The sequence below is a fragment of the Cavia porcellus genome, unplaced genomic scaffold, assembly GCF_034190915.1.
Source record: "Cavia porcellus strain 051 isolate PalLab524CR breed Dunkin Hartley unplaced genomic scaffold, mCavPor4.1 scaffold_19, whole genome shotgun sequence".
NCBI lineage: Eukaryota > Metazoa > Chordata > Mammalia > Rodentia > Caviidae > Cavia > Cavia porcellus.
In genome coordinates this window covers 53,661,771-53,677,948 of record NW_026947502.1, presented here as the reverse complement: position 1 = coordinate 53,677,948, position 16,178 = coordinate 53,661,771, and the positions used below count along the sequence as shown (strand labels likewise).

General features: G+C 36.8%; 1 protein-coding gene across 3 annotated transcripts in view; it reads right to left on the bottom strand.

Moving 5' to 3' along the window:
- The window catches only part of Adcy8 (adenylate cyclase 8), a 225,732-nt gene that overhangs the window by 164,262 nt on the left and 45,292 nt on the right, over nucleotides 1-16,178 (bottom strand). For all 3 annotated transcript variants that reach the window (XM_063231066.1, XM_003467348.5, XM_013149932.3), the window contains exon 2: nucleotides 9,353-9,502. In XM_063231066.1, the coding sequence (XP_063087136.1) occupies nucleotides 9,353-9,502 (150 nt within the window). The remainder of the gene's footprint in view (nucleotides 1-9,352; nucleotides 9,503-16,178) is intronic.

Below are 16,178 nucleotides of genomic sequence, written 5' to 3'. Positions count from 1 at the left end.
CGTGACTGACCCCACCACGTGAATCCTACTCAGTGGAAATACAAGGATCACTGGCTACGTGTCTTATCATGTCAACATGAGATGGAGAGGGACAAGGATAGGTGAGGGAAAGCAGTGACCTTGGCTTTGTGCCCAGTACATTTCTGTAAAACCCCGATGCTTGTAGAGTTTTCTGCTTCAGAGATCATAAGGAAAATGAGAAAAAGGATGAATTTTGGGATGGTGTGAGTCTAAGTAGCTAGACCAGTTCACAATGGCAGGGAATTGGTTAGCAACAGTTAGAAAGCCATTTTGTGGGAAGACTTAAACTAATCAGTACTAGTAAAGGAACTATGTAAGGGACAGTAGGCACACATATGGTGGAGACAGCATCAGCGTTATAGATGAGGTAATGGGTCAGATACAGTGACTTGCTATACAGAAAGAGGATTTGGGGAGATGCAAAATGTGCCAATGAAGCCACCTAGCAGTAAGCTGGTGGTGGGCACCTGGAGTAGAGATATTAAGATGGGAAAAATCTAGTAGTGTTTGAAGTCATGCCAAATCACCAAGGTCAAGGAGAAGCCCTTGAAGGATGCATACATTTAAGAGCTAGGAGGAGAGACTGACAAAGAGAAAGAAAGACCATGCCCTGCACAGTGCAGTGAAGGGAAGAGAATCAAAAAGACAGAGATCCCAGGCAGGACAGCAGAACCTGGTGTTGCAGAGATCAAGGCTTGTAAGAGGCAATTAGAGCAAGTCATTACAGTGGAGTGATGTGATCTCTGAAAGTTCACGGGTTATAAATGGGACACCCAATGCTGTATGTTCTTGGTAGCTGGAGGTCAGGCCTTAGAGAAGTAACTGGGATTAGGTAAAGCAGAGACCTCATGTTGATATCCATGGCTTTAAAAGAAGACAAAGAAGGGTCTAACCAAACACCACCTGCTGAGTTCTACCACAAGATGTGCTCTACAATTTTGTGGCACAGCAAAAAGTCCCTCCTTAGAGCGACTGATGTTGAAATTTCTAGCCAGCATATGCTGAGAAAAATAAATTTCTAGGCCTTACTAAACCACCCAGTCTGTAGTATTCAGTTAGAATAAATTAAGAAAGAAAATAATGCAAGAACTTAAAGATTGACACATTAGAGCACGGAGGACAACAGTGGGCACTTGTCACTCACCTATGAGAGTGGCCCACTCCATAGCCAGGAAGTTCCCCTTCCCAGAAAGCTGTGCTCTGAGGGTGATGCCGCCTCCCATGGCGGATGGTGGTGGGATCTGACCACAGCCGGGGGAACTGGATTTCAGTTCTCAGGCTTTTAGATTGGGTGGAAGAGTCTGCTTCTCATTGTGGACATTTTTCTAGATAAATAAAAGTGATCTTTAGGAGTTCGTGTCATAGCAATTTCCTTCATAGCAGGGAAAGTTCATTTGGAGAGAATGAGAGAAGGAAACAGGTGGAGAGAGAGAATCAAAGATGAGTAAAGAGCTCCCTGGACTCATGGTGGCTCCTGAATTTCTGGTTTTGGTTTCTTCCTGAGTCTTGCATTATTTTTTTTTCCCTAAGAAGGTTTTGACATTTCCTTGAAAACTTACAATAAATTCTCTCATTTCTTTTTATGTAAGTGAACAGAGAGTCATTGTTAATTACAAACATGTAATTAGTATAATTGTGTTAAAAGTCTTGGATTTTACAAATTTGTTGCCTGTACAGATACACATGACTATTCATATTTGTTTTAAATACCTAACTAAAACTAAAAATATAGTTCCTCAGGCTCTCTGATAACATCATGTGTGCTGCTAAATAGTCGTAAGAGCTTTGTAGCTTTTGGATAGCCATTTCCATCATCACATGAACTTCTACTGAACAGCACAATTATGGAGTATTATATATTGGAGGAGAATGCTGATTGAAATAACATTTAACTTTTCCTTGAAGATATATGAAAGAAATAGAACACAACAATGAGAGACATAGAGTATGGAGGAGTGAACATTGCAGGACCAAGATGATCAAGAAGATGGCTCTCGGTGGAAGCCTTTCTTTAAAAGTGTGATTATCCAACACTTTAGGCACACTGAAGTCATTTACATTAAGTAACTATAGAAGATAAAGTTGGAGACTTGGAGTGTGAGGCAGTGGGTCTTAATTTTCAAGGAGATTGAATTCCTGGTTTTGGAATTCCAAGAGCCCAAAAATACCACAAGAAGAAAGAAGTTCCCAATATATTTATCCACAAATATTTCTGAGTGAAAGAATATTTGAGAAATGCAACTAGTGGCAACTATTATGTTTCTTCCTTTCTGGAACCATTGTAAAGAACATAAATGAAAGATTTACTGAGTATGAAAGAATTCATAGAACAGAAGCAAAATAAGGCAAGACATAGTAGGGTGGAGACAGAAAAAGATTAATTCCATAAATAAATGCACAAATAAACTCTGAGAGTGTACAGTTGGGGGGAAGCAGAAAAGGTCTTTGCAGAGGAGAACACATTTATGAGATTTTTCTGGGTAGATAAGGTCAGGAATGAAATGAAAGTCACACCAGATAGGAAGAAAAGCATAGCAAATATGGGAGTGTGAAAGACAAATGTGTAGAAAAGGTAATTATTTCGCATAAACTAAAGAATACAATCAATAGGAAATAAGTTATAATAGATAAGGCCAAGCATTATGATTAGTCTGAGCATGGCCTTGAATGTAAGAGAATGGAGAAGCAGAAAAATAATTGGATGGAGGGAAGCTGATGCTTGGAGTGTAATGAAAAGAATCATTTTATTGAAGCAGAAAGAACCAATTTTCTGAGTTATGCCACTTTTAGTTCAGCTTTGATTCTTCTTTGAAGGAGTGAATGAATGACAAAGTTTTCCTTTGCTAACCAAGAGTAACCAAAGCTTTATAAAATATCTCAGATGCTTCAATGCATGAACATGAATCAAATGAGCCAACTTACAAACCAATAGGAAGCCCAACTGTCTCGTTCAATTTATTGTCCAAACCACTAGCTTGGACCAATACTGCCTAACAAAGATATTTAAGTTAAATGGAGTTGCTTTAATACAGCTAAAACATCTGCTGCATTTAAAAATAATCTTCCTGCTGCTGCGACATATGGTATCATCAGAAACTTTATTCCAGTGCCCCTAGAGCTTCAGAAACACCTCGAAATGCCATGATTACCATAAGAGGTTTATGCAATTCTCAAAGCTGAAAGAAAAACAATTAATTCCTTTTAATATTTAAAATAAATGTGGGCCATTTAGATCACTTGGGAGAAAGAATAGGATTTCAAAAACTACAATAATTAGAATCTAACTCCCCAAAGAGAGATGTTCCAAGATGTAGCTTCCAGATGGAAAATTCCCCCTGAAGTTCTGTTTAAAATGTGCACCCAGGCTGCCCAGTGTCTCCTGAATAGGACAAAATGCTTTCTGCCTTAGGACTTTAATTGGGGTCACAGTAAGCACAGGTGTCCTTACTTTTACATAGGCAAGTCATTAAAACATTTATGTAAGTAGGCGTGAATCCAAGAGCTAAGGTTTAAATCCAACAAAACTCAGATAAATGAATGTTACGCAGAATATTATACACCCTAGCTATTGTGGTAGATAATATTAGAGAGCCAGATGAATTAGAGTAGCTGCTTTTAACTGGTCTTTAGTGATCCTAGAGAGATGCATATTAGTAAAGGTCATAAAGTATAACAGATTCTTAAATAGAATTATGTGGAAGCACAAAAATAGAATTTCAGCCCTACTCTGAGGTGGTGGTGTAAAAACTAATCTCCAGGATGAAGGGACCTTGGAGCAGAAGAATAAAGACACAATCATAAAGAAGGGAACTTTCCAGGCTGAAAGCACTGGATGGCACAGAGAAGTGATGCAGACGATGAAGGAGCTCCTGGTCATTTGATGCAGTGTGGGAGGGAGGGACAAGGAAAAACCTAGAGAGTGAGGTCAGGGGCTTGATGCTGGAAGACACATTAGCCTGGTAAAAGGTGTAGCTGGATATTGGTGTGAACTACTGATCGAGATGACTGAATGAGAAAACTGTGTTTGTATATGGCCACCTGAAGGTTATCCTGCAGAGATGAGTGGTAATAATGTTATGATCATCACAGCATTTTTTCTAATATGCTCAAAGCACTGACTCTGCGTTAGCCCAAGACATTTTCAATCTACACTGCAATTTTTGAAGGAAGGTACAATTCCGATACCCACAAAATCAAGGTTTCCAGAAGGCAGCAGGTCCAACAGGCAGAAAATGCAGGGAGTAGGATTGGACCTCGAATCTTCCACATACTAAAGGGTTTCCTGTTAACACTTACGCTACAGTGGGACTGAACCTGGCCAGGACTTTGGGGTGGAGAATCAGACTGGAGGGAAAGAAGCTGGAAGCCAAAAGAACAGATAGGAGACTGCTTGGTATGCTCCCCATTACTCGCAACTGGTGATAAGACTTGCAAGGAAGTAGAAAAAGAGGAGGAGGAAGAAATGATTAATATTCTTGCCTTCCTAAAGTAAGAGGCGAACATGTGCTCAGCTTCTTGCAACCAAGCATTTCAATTAAAAAATGGCATCATTTTGAAATCATTCAACAGTCTCTGCCTCGTGTTGTGCCAGGTACTATGGGAGGAAGGTGGCATATTACAAGGTTCAGCGTCACCTGTTTTTAACCTATTCCCTTATTACACAATGAGAACCATCAAGCCAGGGGATGACAGTTCACCCAGGACCTGCCCTCTAGCTATTGCTTGAAAACTTATATTTGGAAAAACAATTAGTAGCCATCATTAAATATTGATGATGCTAGTTATTCACAGCAACATGTTTCACAGCGGTTTTCAGTGACTGCTGGATGATTTGTAGAGAGGAGAGAGATACGGAGCATCTTTCAGGGCTTTGAAGTTTGTCTTAACGAACAAGTATGCAAAGATTGATGTTAAATATATGTGCCATGCTGTAGAGATTGATAATAGGTTTTCTTCCCTTTGTTATGCATAGCATTTTGAATAATACTCAGTGTGCAGCTAACACTCAATAAATGTAATTTTCTTTTTTCTTTTTTTTTTTTTTGTCTTGGTACAAGGGATCAAACTTATGACCTTGCACTTGTCAGGCAGGTACTTAACGCCACTGAGATATATCCTTAGCCCCATATTTTTCATAGAATGGCTAATAACAGTGTCTGTTGTAAGTAGCACAAAATTTTCTAAAGGTTTTAGAGGAAACTATTGCTCAAATTTGCTGCTCTTCAACAGGCCATATATATTTCTGGTCATTAATATACCTCCTAATTTCTTTCTTCCCTATCTCCCAATAATTATAGCTCTTTTCATCCTAGCTCTAATGCAGAGAAAAATTGCCTGGACCTACAGCATGAATGAGTGATTGAATAATTTTTAAAAAATGAACAGTCATGAGAGTGCTCGTAATTTCTCCAAAAAATTGTTCTTTTTCTTCAAGATGTTTTTACGTGATCTTTCTCTTTATGGAATTCTTGTCACTGTTTCTTTGACAAGTTATATCTAGCCCACATCAGTTCAGACAGTAATTTTTAGGTGGCCATTTGTGATCATGCAGTTTAACCATAAGTGACCCACACATAGCCTTAAGTGTCTGTGAAGTTGTCTGTCTCCTTCCATGCCCGATAGTTTTTTTAAAGTCAGGAACTGCCTGCTACTCATAATTACAATGCCCATCAGAGCTCCTTATGCATAGCACATTGTCTGATTACTAAATATTTCCTTTCTATCCTACCATTTGGTAGATTCAGTGCTTGAAAAATCCCACAAAATTTCATCCTGTATATGTTTATGTATACAGACTCTTAGATTCTGTCTTTTTAATTGCAAAAATGCTGTATTATTTAGGATAATTATTCAGGGAAAAAGTGCTTACTGTATCCTTCATTGGGTATAGAACTATTAACAGTAATGGCATTTGTTATAGTTTGGCTCTAAAATGTCCCCAAACAACTCCTGTGTTCAGATGTGAAAGCTGTGAAAACTGCAGGTACTGTACTCAGCAGATTAACCTATTGATGAGTTCATAGGCTAATGTCCTGTTAGGAAATGGAGCTTACTGGAGAAAACAAATCATTGAGATGTGACCTGGAAGAGTGCATTTTTGTCTCTAGCCTTTTCCTGGTTACACTGCTTTGAAAAGCTTTCCTCTGCCTGGCCCTTCCATCATGCTGTATGAACCAAAATAAATCTTGCTTCTTATAAATTCTATATGTCAAGTACCTAGTCCCAGGAATGAAAATGCCTAATGCAACATTGTACTTAGGTTTGATAAGAAGAAAATTGATATCTGTACATCATAGACATGATACTTTAAAAGATATGGCTGGAGCTTGGTCACTGTATACTAAAGGAAAACTACCATTCTGATCTGCCTCCATGCAAATATCACTAAGACATTTCAACTCAAATATCCAATTCATAATCTTTTCTCCAATGTACCCTTTTGGGACTGAGATATGTTGACTGACTCATATAAATAATTACACATAATAAAGCCAATAAAAAATTCTCACTGATTTTCAAGGGCATTGTACACAATATTTCTAACTGTTAAGGGGGCTCTTCAGGAAGGATGCTGGTATCACCTTGCTGTAGATGAAAAAATGAAGACTCAGAGTTTGCTTAAGTGCACTAAAGTACTAAGTAAAGATTCCAAATGCAAGGCAGTCTTGTCTGCAAGTCTTCATCTTTCCTGATAGACTACACTGCCTATCTACCACTGAGAAAGTTCCCAGGGATAATGGAAACCTGCAACAGAGGTCAAATGCCAATGGAAAGTAACTTTAGCATCAAATGATACAGAGTTAGCTATTTCAGCTACTAGGGAAACAAAGGGTTGTCGGTAAGCTAGGAATACTTAATCATGGCTGTGAACCTGGGACTACAAGAATCTCACATCTTTTACTTAATCCTCTGAACAAAGAACTTTATACTAATGAGTCTTTTCATATATTTTATCCATAAAAGACTAAGGCTGATTTTATATTGTTTTATAAACATACTTCATTTGAGAAAATATAATGATAAAGATACTGCTCTATGATGAACAAGAAATCTATAGCTGGGATTTAAATGGTTTAAGTGACTCAATTTAAAATTAATAGAGCCATGATACAAACTCTGGGGGTCTTTTCACTACATTTGATTTGTCTCTGGTGCTCAGCTTTATATTATTGTTTCCTTCCTTCTTTTATCAAGTTGCAAAGAATTGATGTTAACAAGGCCAATGGAAGATCTCTTAACATGTTGGGTGCCTACGTCAAAGGGATTTCATATGCTGCATCTGAAGCATGAAAAGAGAAGAGCATCTTACAGATATGCTGTAGAACTAATTTTTAGTATCTCCAGTGCTTCACCAACACTGAGAGGCATCCTGGAGACCGACTCCCAGTTCAGCTCGTGCTATCATACAGTATCAAGAACAGCTGAATGAATTATTAATACGGCAGCATTCTCTGCATTGGCACAGGTCTCATGGAAAGAGTGACGTGCCTGTCTGGCAAGTGCCCTGCTTTGCACGGGAACATAATACACAGTCCTGGAAGACACTCGTGTTTATTATACGAAATGCTTTGTTGCTTGAAGTTTCTGTTCTACATCATTCTACGAGTTATTCGTAGAAATCACGAAGAAATTGTTAATAAAAAGTTTCCTTGATTGCTTTAGAAATTCCCTAGTCTTTTTCTTTCTTTCTTTTTGTTTTTTTACCAGGACCAGGGATTGAACTCACGACTGCGCACTTGCAAGGCAGGTGCTTATGCCGCTGAGCTAAATCCCCAGCCCTGAAAATTTTTATTATGAGTCCTGTGGTTCTGAGGCAGAATCTGAAGGTTCATTCGTGGCCTCTGTGCCCTTGGTGATAGCATGCAGTGTTGGAAGGTGGGTCTCAGAAAGCTGCGCCTTCCCTGCCTGCCTCTGCCATTATCACACAGACCTGGTTCTGCTCACTTCAGAGACCCGTGTTTTTTCTGATGGTTTCATCAAATTAATCATTCAGAACATGCTGTGCCTTTAACTCCTCCTCTGTAATGTCTCAAATTATTTCATCAGTCTTTCAACAAAGTGCATTATAGTACATATATCAAGCATGACTTTAAGAAATAGAGCCCAGTATGGTAGAAATAATACGTCTGTTGTACATAGATTTCCTAACAGCATATAAACTCAGGAGACTATGGTATTGTTTTTGTTTTTTGGTACCAAGGATTGAACTCATGACCTTGCACTTGCCAGGTAGGTGCTGATGTCACTGAGCTAAATCCCGGGCCAATGGAGACTATGTTATTCTAAAACCAATTTCCAATATGTTACCGATACTCTAACAAATTCTTTTCAGAAGCAGTGGTGTGCATGGGTATTTGAACATATGAATAGCATTAATAAGGACAAATCTTTATTCTTTGGAAGCTAATTTTATTTTGGATAAACACAATAGTGGAGACCAAAGTTATTTTTAGTCCTCTATAATATCCCCTAAATTAGTCTGTCCAAGATCCTACTTTATTTCCATCTGTTCAAATGGGAGCCACCATCCCCCATTCTAATCTGCTTTGTCTACTATATCCCTCACTCTGAGGTTCATATTAAATCCAGGAAATTTATTTTGTGCAGTATCTGCTCTAAAAGCCAGGATGAAATATTAAGGGTTAGACATATATATGACTTTTCTATGAGTTCACTATATAATTTAAACTCCTAAGCAGGGAAAAATTTTATCTGATATCACATGATTTCTCTTATATGACAAACCCAAAGTATAAATAAAAAGCAAAATAAAAGATTAAATAATAGGAACTAGAGAGATTGATCATTCTCAAAGAGGAAGGGATCAAGAGGAGGAGGAAGGGAAAGGAGAAACTGAAGGAGATGAAAAAAGGAATTAAAACGTGTTATATACTTGTACCAACTCTGCACAAGGCATGGAAAGATTCTGCACTTCAAATGTACTAATGAAGAAAATGATTGGAAAAAATATTAATTTTACAGAGAAAAAAACAGAAACGATATCTGAATTTACAGTTTCAAAAAAGGAGAATCAAAGATAAGGACTGATGATTTTTAAGAACTCTGATCACAGCTACAAAACAGATGCCAGCCAAAGGGTCATAAAATCACTTTGCTACTATTATCATTTTATTTGTGTTTTAAGAACAATTAAACAATGTGGAGAATAAGATCAACCTACTAGAATCTTTAAGTCTCACCGAAATATTTTAGATTCTGGTTCCCCGGGATGCAAACATTGGGAGTTCAGCTCCGAGTTGCAATGTGTCTGGGAGAAAGAAAGAGCTGTAGAAATGATTTGACAGGGACACATCATCAATCCGGCTCGTACCTGTCTTTGGTTCTCTGTCTCCAGGCGCAACCTGGCTTCCACACACCTCCGAGTCTCCAGGAAGGCTTGGCGCTGCGCCCTGTCAGACAGGTAACTGATGAAGATTCCAGCCGTGTTCATGCACATGAAGAGGACAGCCTGGGCCACAACCTGAAACGGAACCCAAGTAGCTTAGTCAGGAGGCTAAGACAAAAGAGACAAATAACAGTTTCAAGGGTGAAGCTTAATTATTAATCCAGTGATTTTTTAAAAGCATATTAGTGAAACTGTTTCTTTTGATCAGATCTTCAGACTAATGTTATCTCCTTGGAGTGGCCTACCTCTTTCCTTCCTTCCTTCCTTCCTTCCTTCCTTCCTTCCTTCCTTCCTTCTTTTCTTCTTTCTTGCTTTCCTCTCTCTCTCTCTGTCTGTCTGTCTCTCTGGAATTGAACACAGTGCCTTTGCACTAAGTTACATTCCCAGCCCTTTTTATTTATTTATTATTATTATTTTGTGGGTTTTTTTTTTTTTTTGAGACAGGATCTTGCTAAATTGCTTAGGTTAGGCTCAATCTTGGGGTCCTTTTGCTTCAGCTTTCCAGAATGCAGGCATTACAGGCATGTACCACCATGGCTGCTCATAGAGACCTCTTTTGAGAATTCTGCTCAAAGTTTCTTCCTCCTCAAGCTGAGGGTTGTATGTGGACAGAAATCTTACGTAAGAAAGGCAGAGGCCTAGCTCCTCCCTACCTCACCTTCCTCTTTCACCTTCTGAAGTTCTGGGCCCTTAGTAAGCTGCAGATCAGGTTGGAGGAAGAGGAAGGCCCAATAAGAAACAGAAAAGTTATTCACCAAGTGGTACCGCGATGCTTTGCCTTTAGCCCTCTTGGGTCCTTTTGGGTAGAGCCCGAGGAAGTTGTTTCTAACTCAGGAAAACATGGCACATTTCTCTAGTTCTTTTTATCTCAATTTTCATTGTTTATTAATAGATATCAAAATTCTCACTATATTCTAAAATCAGTTTTCCTACTTTCACATTTGCCCCCTTTCCAAGTGTGCTCCAGTGAAGAAAAATAGCCGTATTCTAGAAGGCAATTAAGATCTGGGAGAAGGGGTTGGTATACTGTGACAGTCTTTATCCATGTGGCTTTAGCCTGAGAGCAGGTCGCAGTGGTACAGTGTGGGGAAGCTAAACTCCCAAGGAAAGCCCAGGCGCACAAAAGAAGCCAGAATCAAGCATAGCTGCTGGAAGGGAATGCAAAAAGGAAGGTGACCGGTGAGGGGGAAGCCTGAGATGCTTATGTAAACTCTTCCTTAAAAGATGATTAATAGGCACTTATTCTGATCTGATTCAGATGCTACAAATTAGCAGCAAAAATTACAGTAGCTCTTATAACTTCTCCGTGACATAAAAGTCAGTGTACAAATGTGAATGAAAAGGTAGGAAATAAGCAGAGAACTACAGACCACACACAGAGAAAATCCTAAAACTGAATAAAACAAAATATTTGAAATGAGATAGCCGATATTAGTAAGAGAATATAAATCTTCTATCATAGATATATCATTAGAAGATACTCATTCTGAAGACAAAAGATTTTACGATGCTTTTAGTGATCTGTGTAGCAGTAGTAATGGATCTAACATATGTAATTGGATTTTCAGAATGAAAAGGAAAGGAATGGGAAGAATAGTTTATTTAAAGAAATAACAGTTTTAGAAGACTTACAGAGGGAGTGTTACAGATTCAAGAACTCAGAAAACTACACAGTCCAAATTTGACAAATACTGTGCTTGTGCACATCAGAGCCAAAGAGAAGTTTGACAAATCAGAGAAAAACCTTAACATGTAGGGGGCCTATCTCTAGTTATGATAATGATTTTCAGATTTTATATAAATAAATAATCTATGTGCTATCTATAAGAGATTTTACTAAAATATAATACTATAAGAATGTGGAAGTCAAAGCAAAATAAAATTGGTTTTGTTGTGTAAATGCCATGTTAGAGGAAAATAAAAACATTGCCAGAGAGAAATAGGGTCATTATATAATAATACAATATTTATCAGGAAAGTAAAAGTTCTGAACTTGAACCTATTTATCAATATAAAAACACACAATATAGAATATAATGTAAATCTATTTAGTTATAAGTCGAATATCACTGTGACTTGCTTTAATGCAGTGTTTAACACTAGTATTCAAGCAGTTAAAAATCAGGGGCAGGAACATAGCTCAGTAGCATAGACACCTGCCTGGCAAGCATAAGGTCCTGGGTTCAATTCCTGGTACCAAAAACCAAACAAACAAACAAACAGTCAAAAATCATCACAGATAAAGACAATTTAAAATTCTCCAACCAATAACCTTAAAATGGAGTCTAATATCTAAGAACCAGCTTGTAAAAATTATCCTGAAGCACATGTTAAAAATTATAAAGAGTATCCTATAATAAGCTATGAAGCTAACCAAGTATGTTTGAAAGAACTAATATCAGTGGTCAGTGAGTACAATGTCATCAAGTTACAAAGCATTTTAAAAATAGAAATAGCTAGAAATCTAATAATGGTTGTTATATTACATATTGTTATCTTCAGAATAGTTGCTCAGGTTACCAGATATAGCCATGAAAAATTGATCAAGCAATGTGTCTTCTCTTGAACAGTTTTTTTCCCCTTCACTATATATATTATAACTTTTGGGCCTTATTTACTTTCAGTTGCTTACTCTTATCAGGACAAAATGGTGTTTACACTTGTGAGTCTGATTTATTTCACTTATGAGTATGGTCCCTAGTTGTATCCATTTACCTACAAAAGCCTTGAGTTTCTTTCTGTATAGCTAGGTAGTACTCCATTATATAAAATACTACATCTTTTAATCCTATATCACTGTTTTGTTGTTGTTGCTGTTATCACTGTTTGGATTTTTTGTTTGCTTGATTGATTTCTAATTTTTCTGTGCTTTCTTTCTCTTTAAAATAAAAATATTAAAAAGGTAGCTAGAAAACTACCATGTATTTAGCAATTTAAAAGCTTTGCAAATAACTGATGGATCTAAAGACCTGCCATAAAGGAAAATTTGTATGGCCAAACAATAAGGAAAATACCATAGAACAAAATTTATTAGTCTTTCAGAGATACTATAGTCATAAATGCCTCATTTGAAAGAATAAAATAAGAATCAATGTGCTAGCCACTTGGGCGAAAGATTTAACAAAACTAACATAAAACAAAAAAAATCACAGTAAGTGCAAAGTATGTAACAGGAAAGAAATAATAAAATAAGAACAGAAAATAATAAAATAAAAACTTTATTGACAGAGGTGAATAAAGTTTATAGTTTGTTCTCTGAAAAGACAATAAAACAAATATTTCTTAGAAGCTTGATAAGCACAAAAGGTACAAGTGATCAAATTAAGATAAAATAGGGCAAATGAAGAAATTGAAAAAAACCAATAGGTAATAAAAATGTGCGACCAACTTTGATGTTAATAAGATACTGAGTTGATATATTTCTGAAAATATATTTTTATCAAAACTGATACTTTAAGAAGAAAGGAGGAAAAGTATATAAGTGAAAGAATTAAAAGTCTTCTACAGGAGAAGCAACAAGCCCCAGTGGCTTCATCAAAATTCTCTATAAACAATTGTGGAACAAATCACGCAAATCTTTTATCGCTTCCTGAGACTAGAAAACAGAGACCATTCCCAGCTCAATTTATATGCTTAGCATTATACCCTTTTAGTAAAACTAATATAGTTGGCTTTTAAAATAAGCCATAAAAGATACATCTCACTCATTATCATTGAGGGATATTATTATGCATAATAATAGCAAATTAAATACACCAATACATATAAAATAATTCAACTGGAATATATCGAATTTTTCCAGGAATTTGAGGTAGTTTGATATTATTAAATGACCAATATAGTTCACCATAGTTATGGTTTAAAATATCTGACTAAGGGAAAAAGTATTGATATAATTCAGTATCTTTCACTTTAAAAATTCTGAAAGTAGAAGTCAGGTTTCCTAATTACTGAAACAAAACCAGAAACACTTAAAACAAATGCACTACTCATTGGTAGAAGATTGAGAGTATTTGCTTAAAGACTAGGGTACCAGTTATCAGCAAATGTATCCAGCGTCATTTTCAACTCATAGGATGAAACCCTCAAAAATAAATGTGGTAACATTTGGAATGAAATAATTACATTGTCATTATTTGCAGACGAAATGATTATCCATGTGGAAAATTACAAAGTCTCTATGGAAAAATTGCTAGAATGAGTAAGAGTTTAGTAAAGACACTGAAGAAAAATACAATGTTAATTGCATTCTCATACCCCTATGGACCCACAAGTAGATAATGAACTTTCATTTATGTGTGTATGCATGAACCCCATTGTATTATCAAACCATGAGATATCTAGAAATTTATCTATGAAAATGCAAAGTTTATCTATGCAAAGTTTTTATTGAGAAAATAATGAAATTTAATTAAGCAACCAAAGTAAACCTAATAAAGGAGACATCATATGTCATTTTATGGATAGGAAACAGTAGCAATAAAACCTCAAATTTCAGTAGATATTTTCTTCTCAGTAGAATTAAAAATGATTTTAATATTCATATTGAAGGGCAAAAGAACAAAATTACACAAGCTATTCATCAAAGAGAAGAAAATCTCTATTTTCTTCTTTATCTACTGTATCTTCTAGATCTACTGTAACACTATGGCAATTAAGGTACCAAGATATGTGCATAATACACTGTACAATTTGACCTGTGGACATGAATAGAGAGCTCAGAAATATAAGCATACAAAGCATACAGGTGAGACCTGTAGGCTTAAGGAGAAAAAGATGACTTTCCACAAAGGGTATTACAAAAATCTGTTAGCAAAGTAACTTACTTTACTACTTAACAAAGTAAAATAAAAGTACATTCCTGCTTAATTCCACAAACAGAAATATTCTTCTGGTAATTTAAAGTCCTAAATATAAAATACAAAAATGTAAACTTTCAGGAGAAATGTAAGGCAACATTTTTATTATCTTAATAGGTTATTAAACTAAAACATAGAGAGTAGAAGCAAATCAGAAGCATTGGGTAATAAATTTATTGAATTAAAATTAAGAATTACTATCCCACCAAAAGACATCACAAAATTATCAGTTACTTTTCAGAAAAGTTATTTTTAACACTTATAACTAGCAAAGAATTAATTTCTGTGCATAATACATATACAAGGAAAAGATAATGAGTGCTCCATAAAGCAAGGGTGAAAGACTTACATACTTCAATGATGAAAAAATACTCGTGAAAATAAGGGTAGCATTATTAGTAAAACTAGAAATGGTAGATTAATATTCACAACTGCAGACAATGTCACACTTACCAGATTGGCCATGAAAAGACACAGTAACAATGAAACATTGTCAAATTAGCAGAGGTACTGGTGGGAACATGAATGGATGGAGCCCATACCAGCTTCACACATAAAAATTTTAATTCACACCCTCCTCCAACTGCACCTTCCCACTCTACACCCAGAGCCATCTGTACACATGTGCCCCAGGAGACACGACCAAGATGTTTGTGACTCCAGGTGGCACTGAGGAACGCCATGCTGCCCTGGGACCTTGGCCCATAGCCAGCGCACACCCAGGCCCAAGACATCTGCTGGCCCCTCAGGGACACTCCCTACCTCCTGGACCTAATATTGCTGTTGATCTTCAACTCTTAGCTTTCTCCCAGAACTCTGGACTACAGTGGATTAACTGTACTAGCTTGAAGGGAGATTCAGTAAATGCCTCATCCAAATAGAAGATCTTGGCAGGCTCCAGTCAGTGTGGTAAGTATGCCCCTAAGATAGAGGTGTACAGTGGATAAATAGGGCCAGTAGTAAAGCTCTCTCAACTAACTGTAAGACTTTGGTTAGTCTGACAATAGTGTGGGTGACTCCTTCCTGCACACAGAAAACACCAGGCAGGATGAGAGTGTGCCAATAAGGACTCCTACAACTTGGAGAAAATCAAAAGGGCTTATGAGGCACACAGGCACACAATAGAGACACAATAGGGCTTCAGCCAACATAAACCTATAGACAGGGAGATTTTGTGATCTGGAATAACCAGAAGATAAATTAATAGCAGGAACTAAAAGTTGACTTACATCAATACTACTAGGTTTGTCAGCTCTGGAAGAATATAGGACTCACCCAACAGGCCTTGTAGTGGGAAGTCAGGTGACTGGCCCACCTATTCATTGAGGGACCCAGAAATTGGACAAGCATCAACTTTACATTAGGACCCCAAGATATACACTACCAACAGTTAATATTGGTGGGACTGAAGGACCAAATATTAACTCAAAAGGGAAAAAATAGCAAAAATGAAAAAGCAAAATGCAATCTCAAACATCTTCTCTACCAGGATCAAGTATAGGAGACACTTAAATAGAAGACATCAAAAGTAACACACTGGAAATCTCTGAATAGATAGTGAGTGAAATAAAAAAAAAACTTCATGAGGCTATAGAGGAAATCAAATTAGAAATACTCTCCCATGTAAAGATGGAAATAACCTTAGTAAAGGAGTTGCTGAGCACAGTTAAAGAAGAAATAGACAAAAAAGTACAGGATCATGGGAAACTGATTGAAACCCTGAATAAACAATATAAAAAACAAGTATAATTCATGAAACAAACTCAAAGAGACATCTAACAAAGAAAAAATTCTATTCAAAGCTGGCAAAACCATTTAAATGAAGCTGAGGATAGGATTTCAGACCTTCAGGACAGGACTGATATTAGTGATCATGAAAGGATAGAACTTTT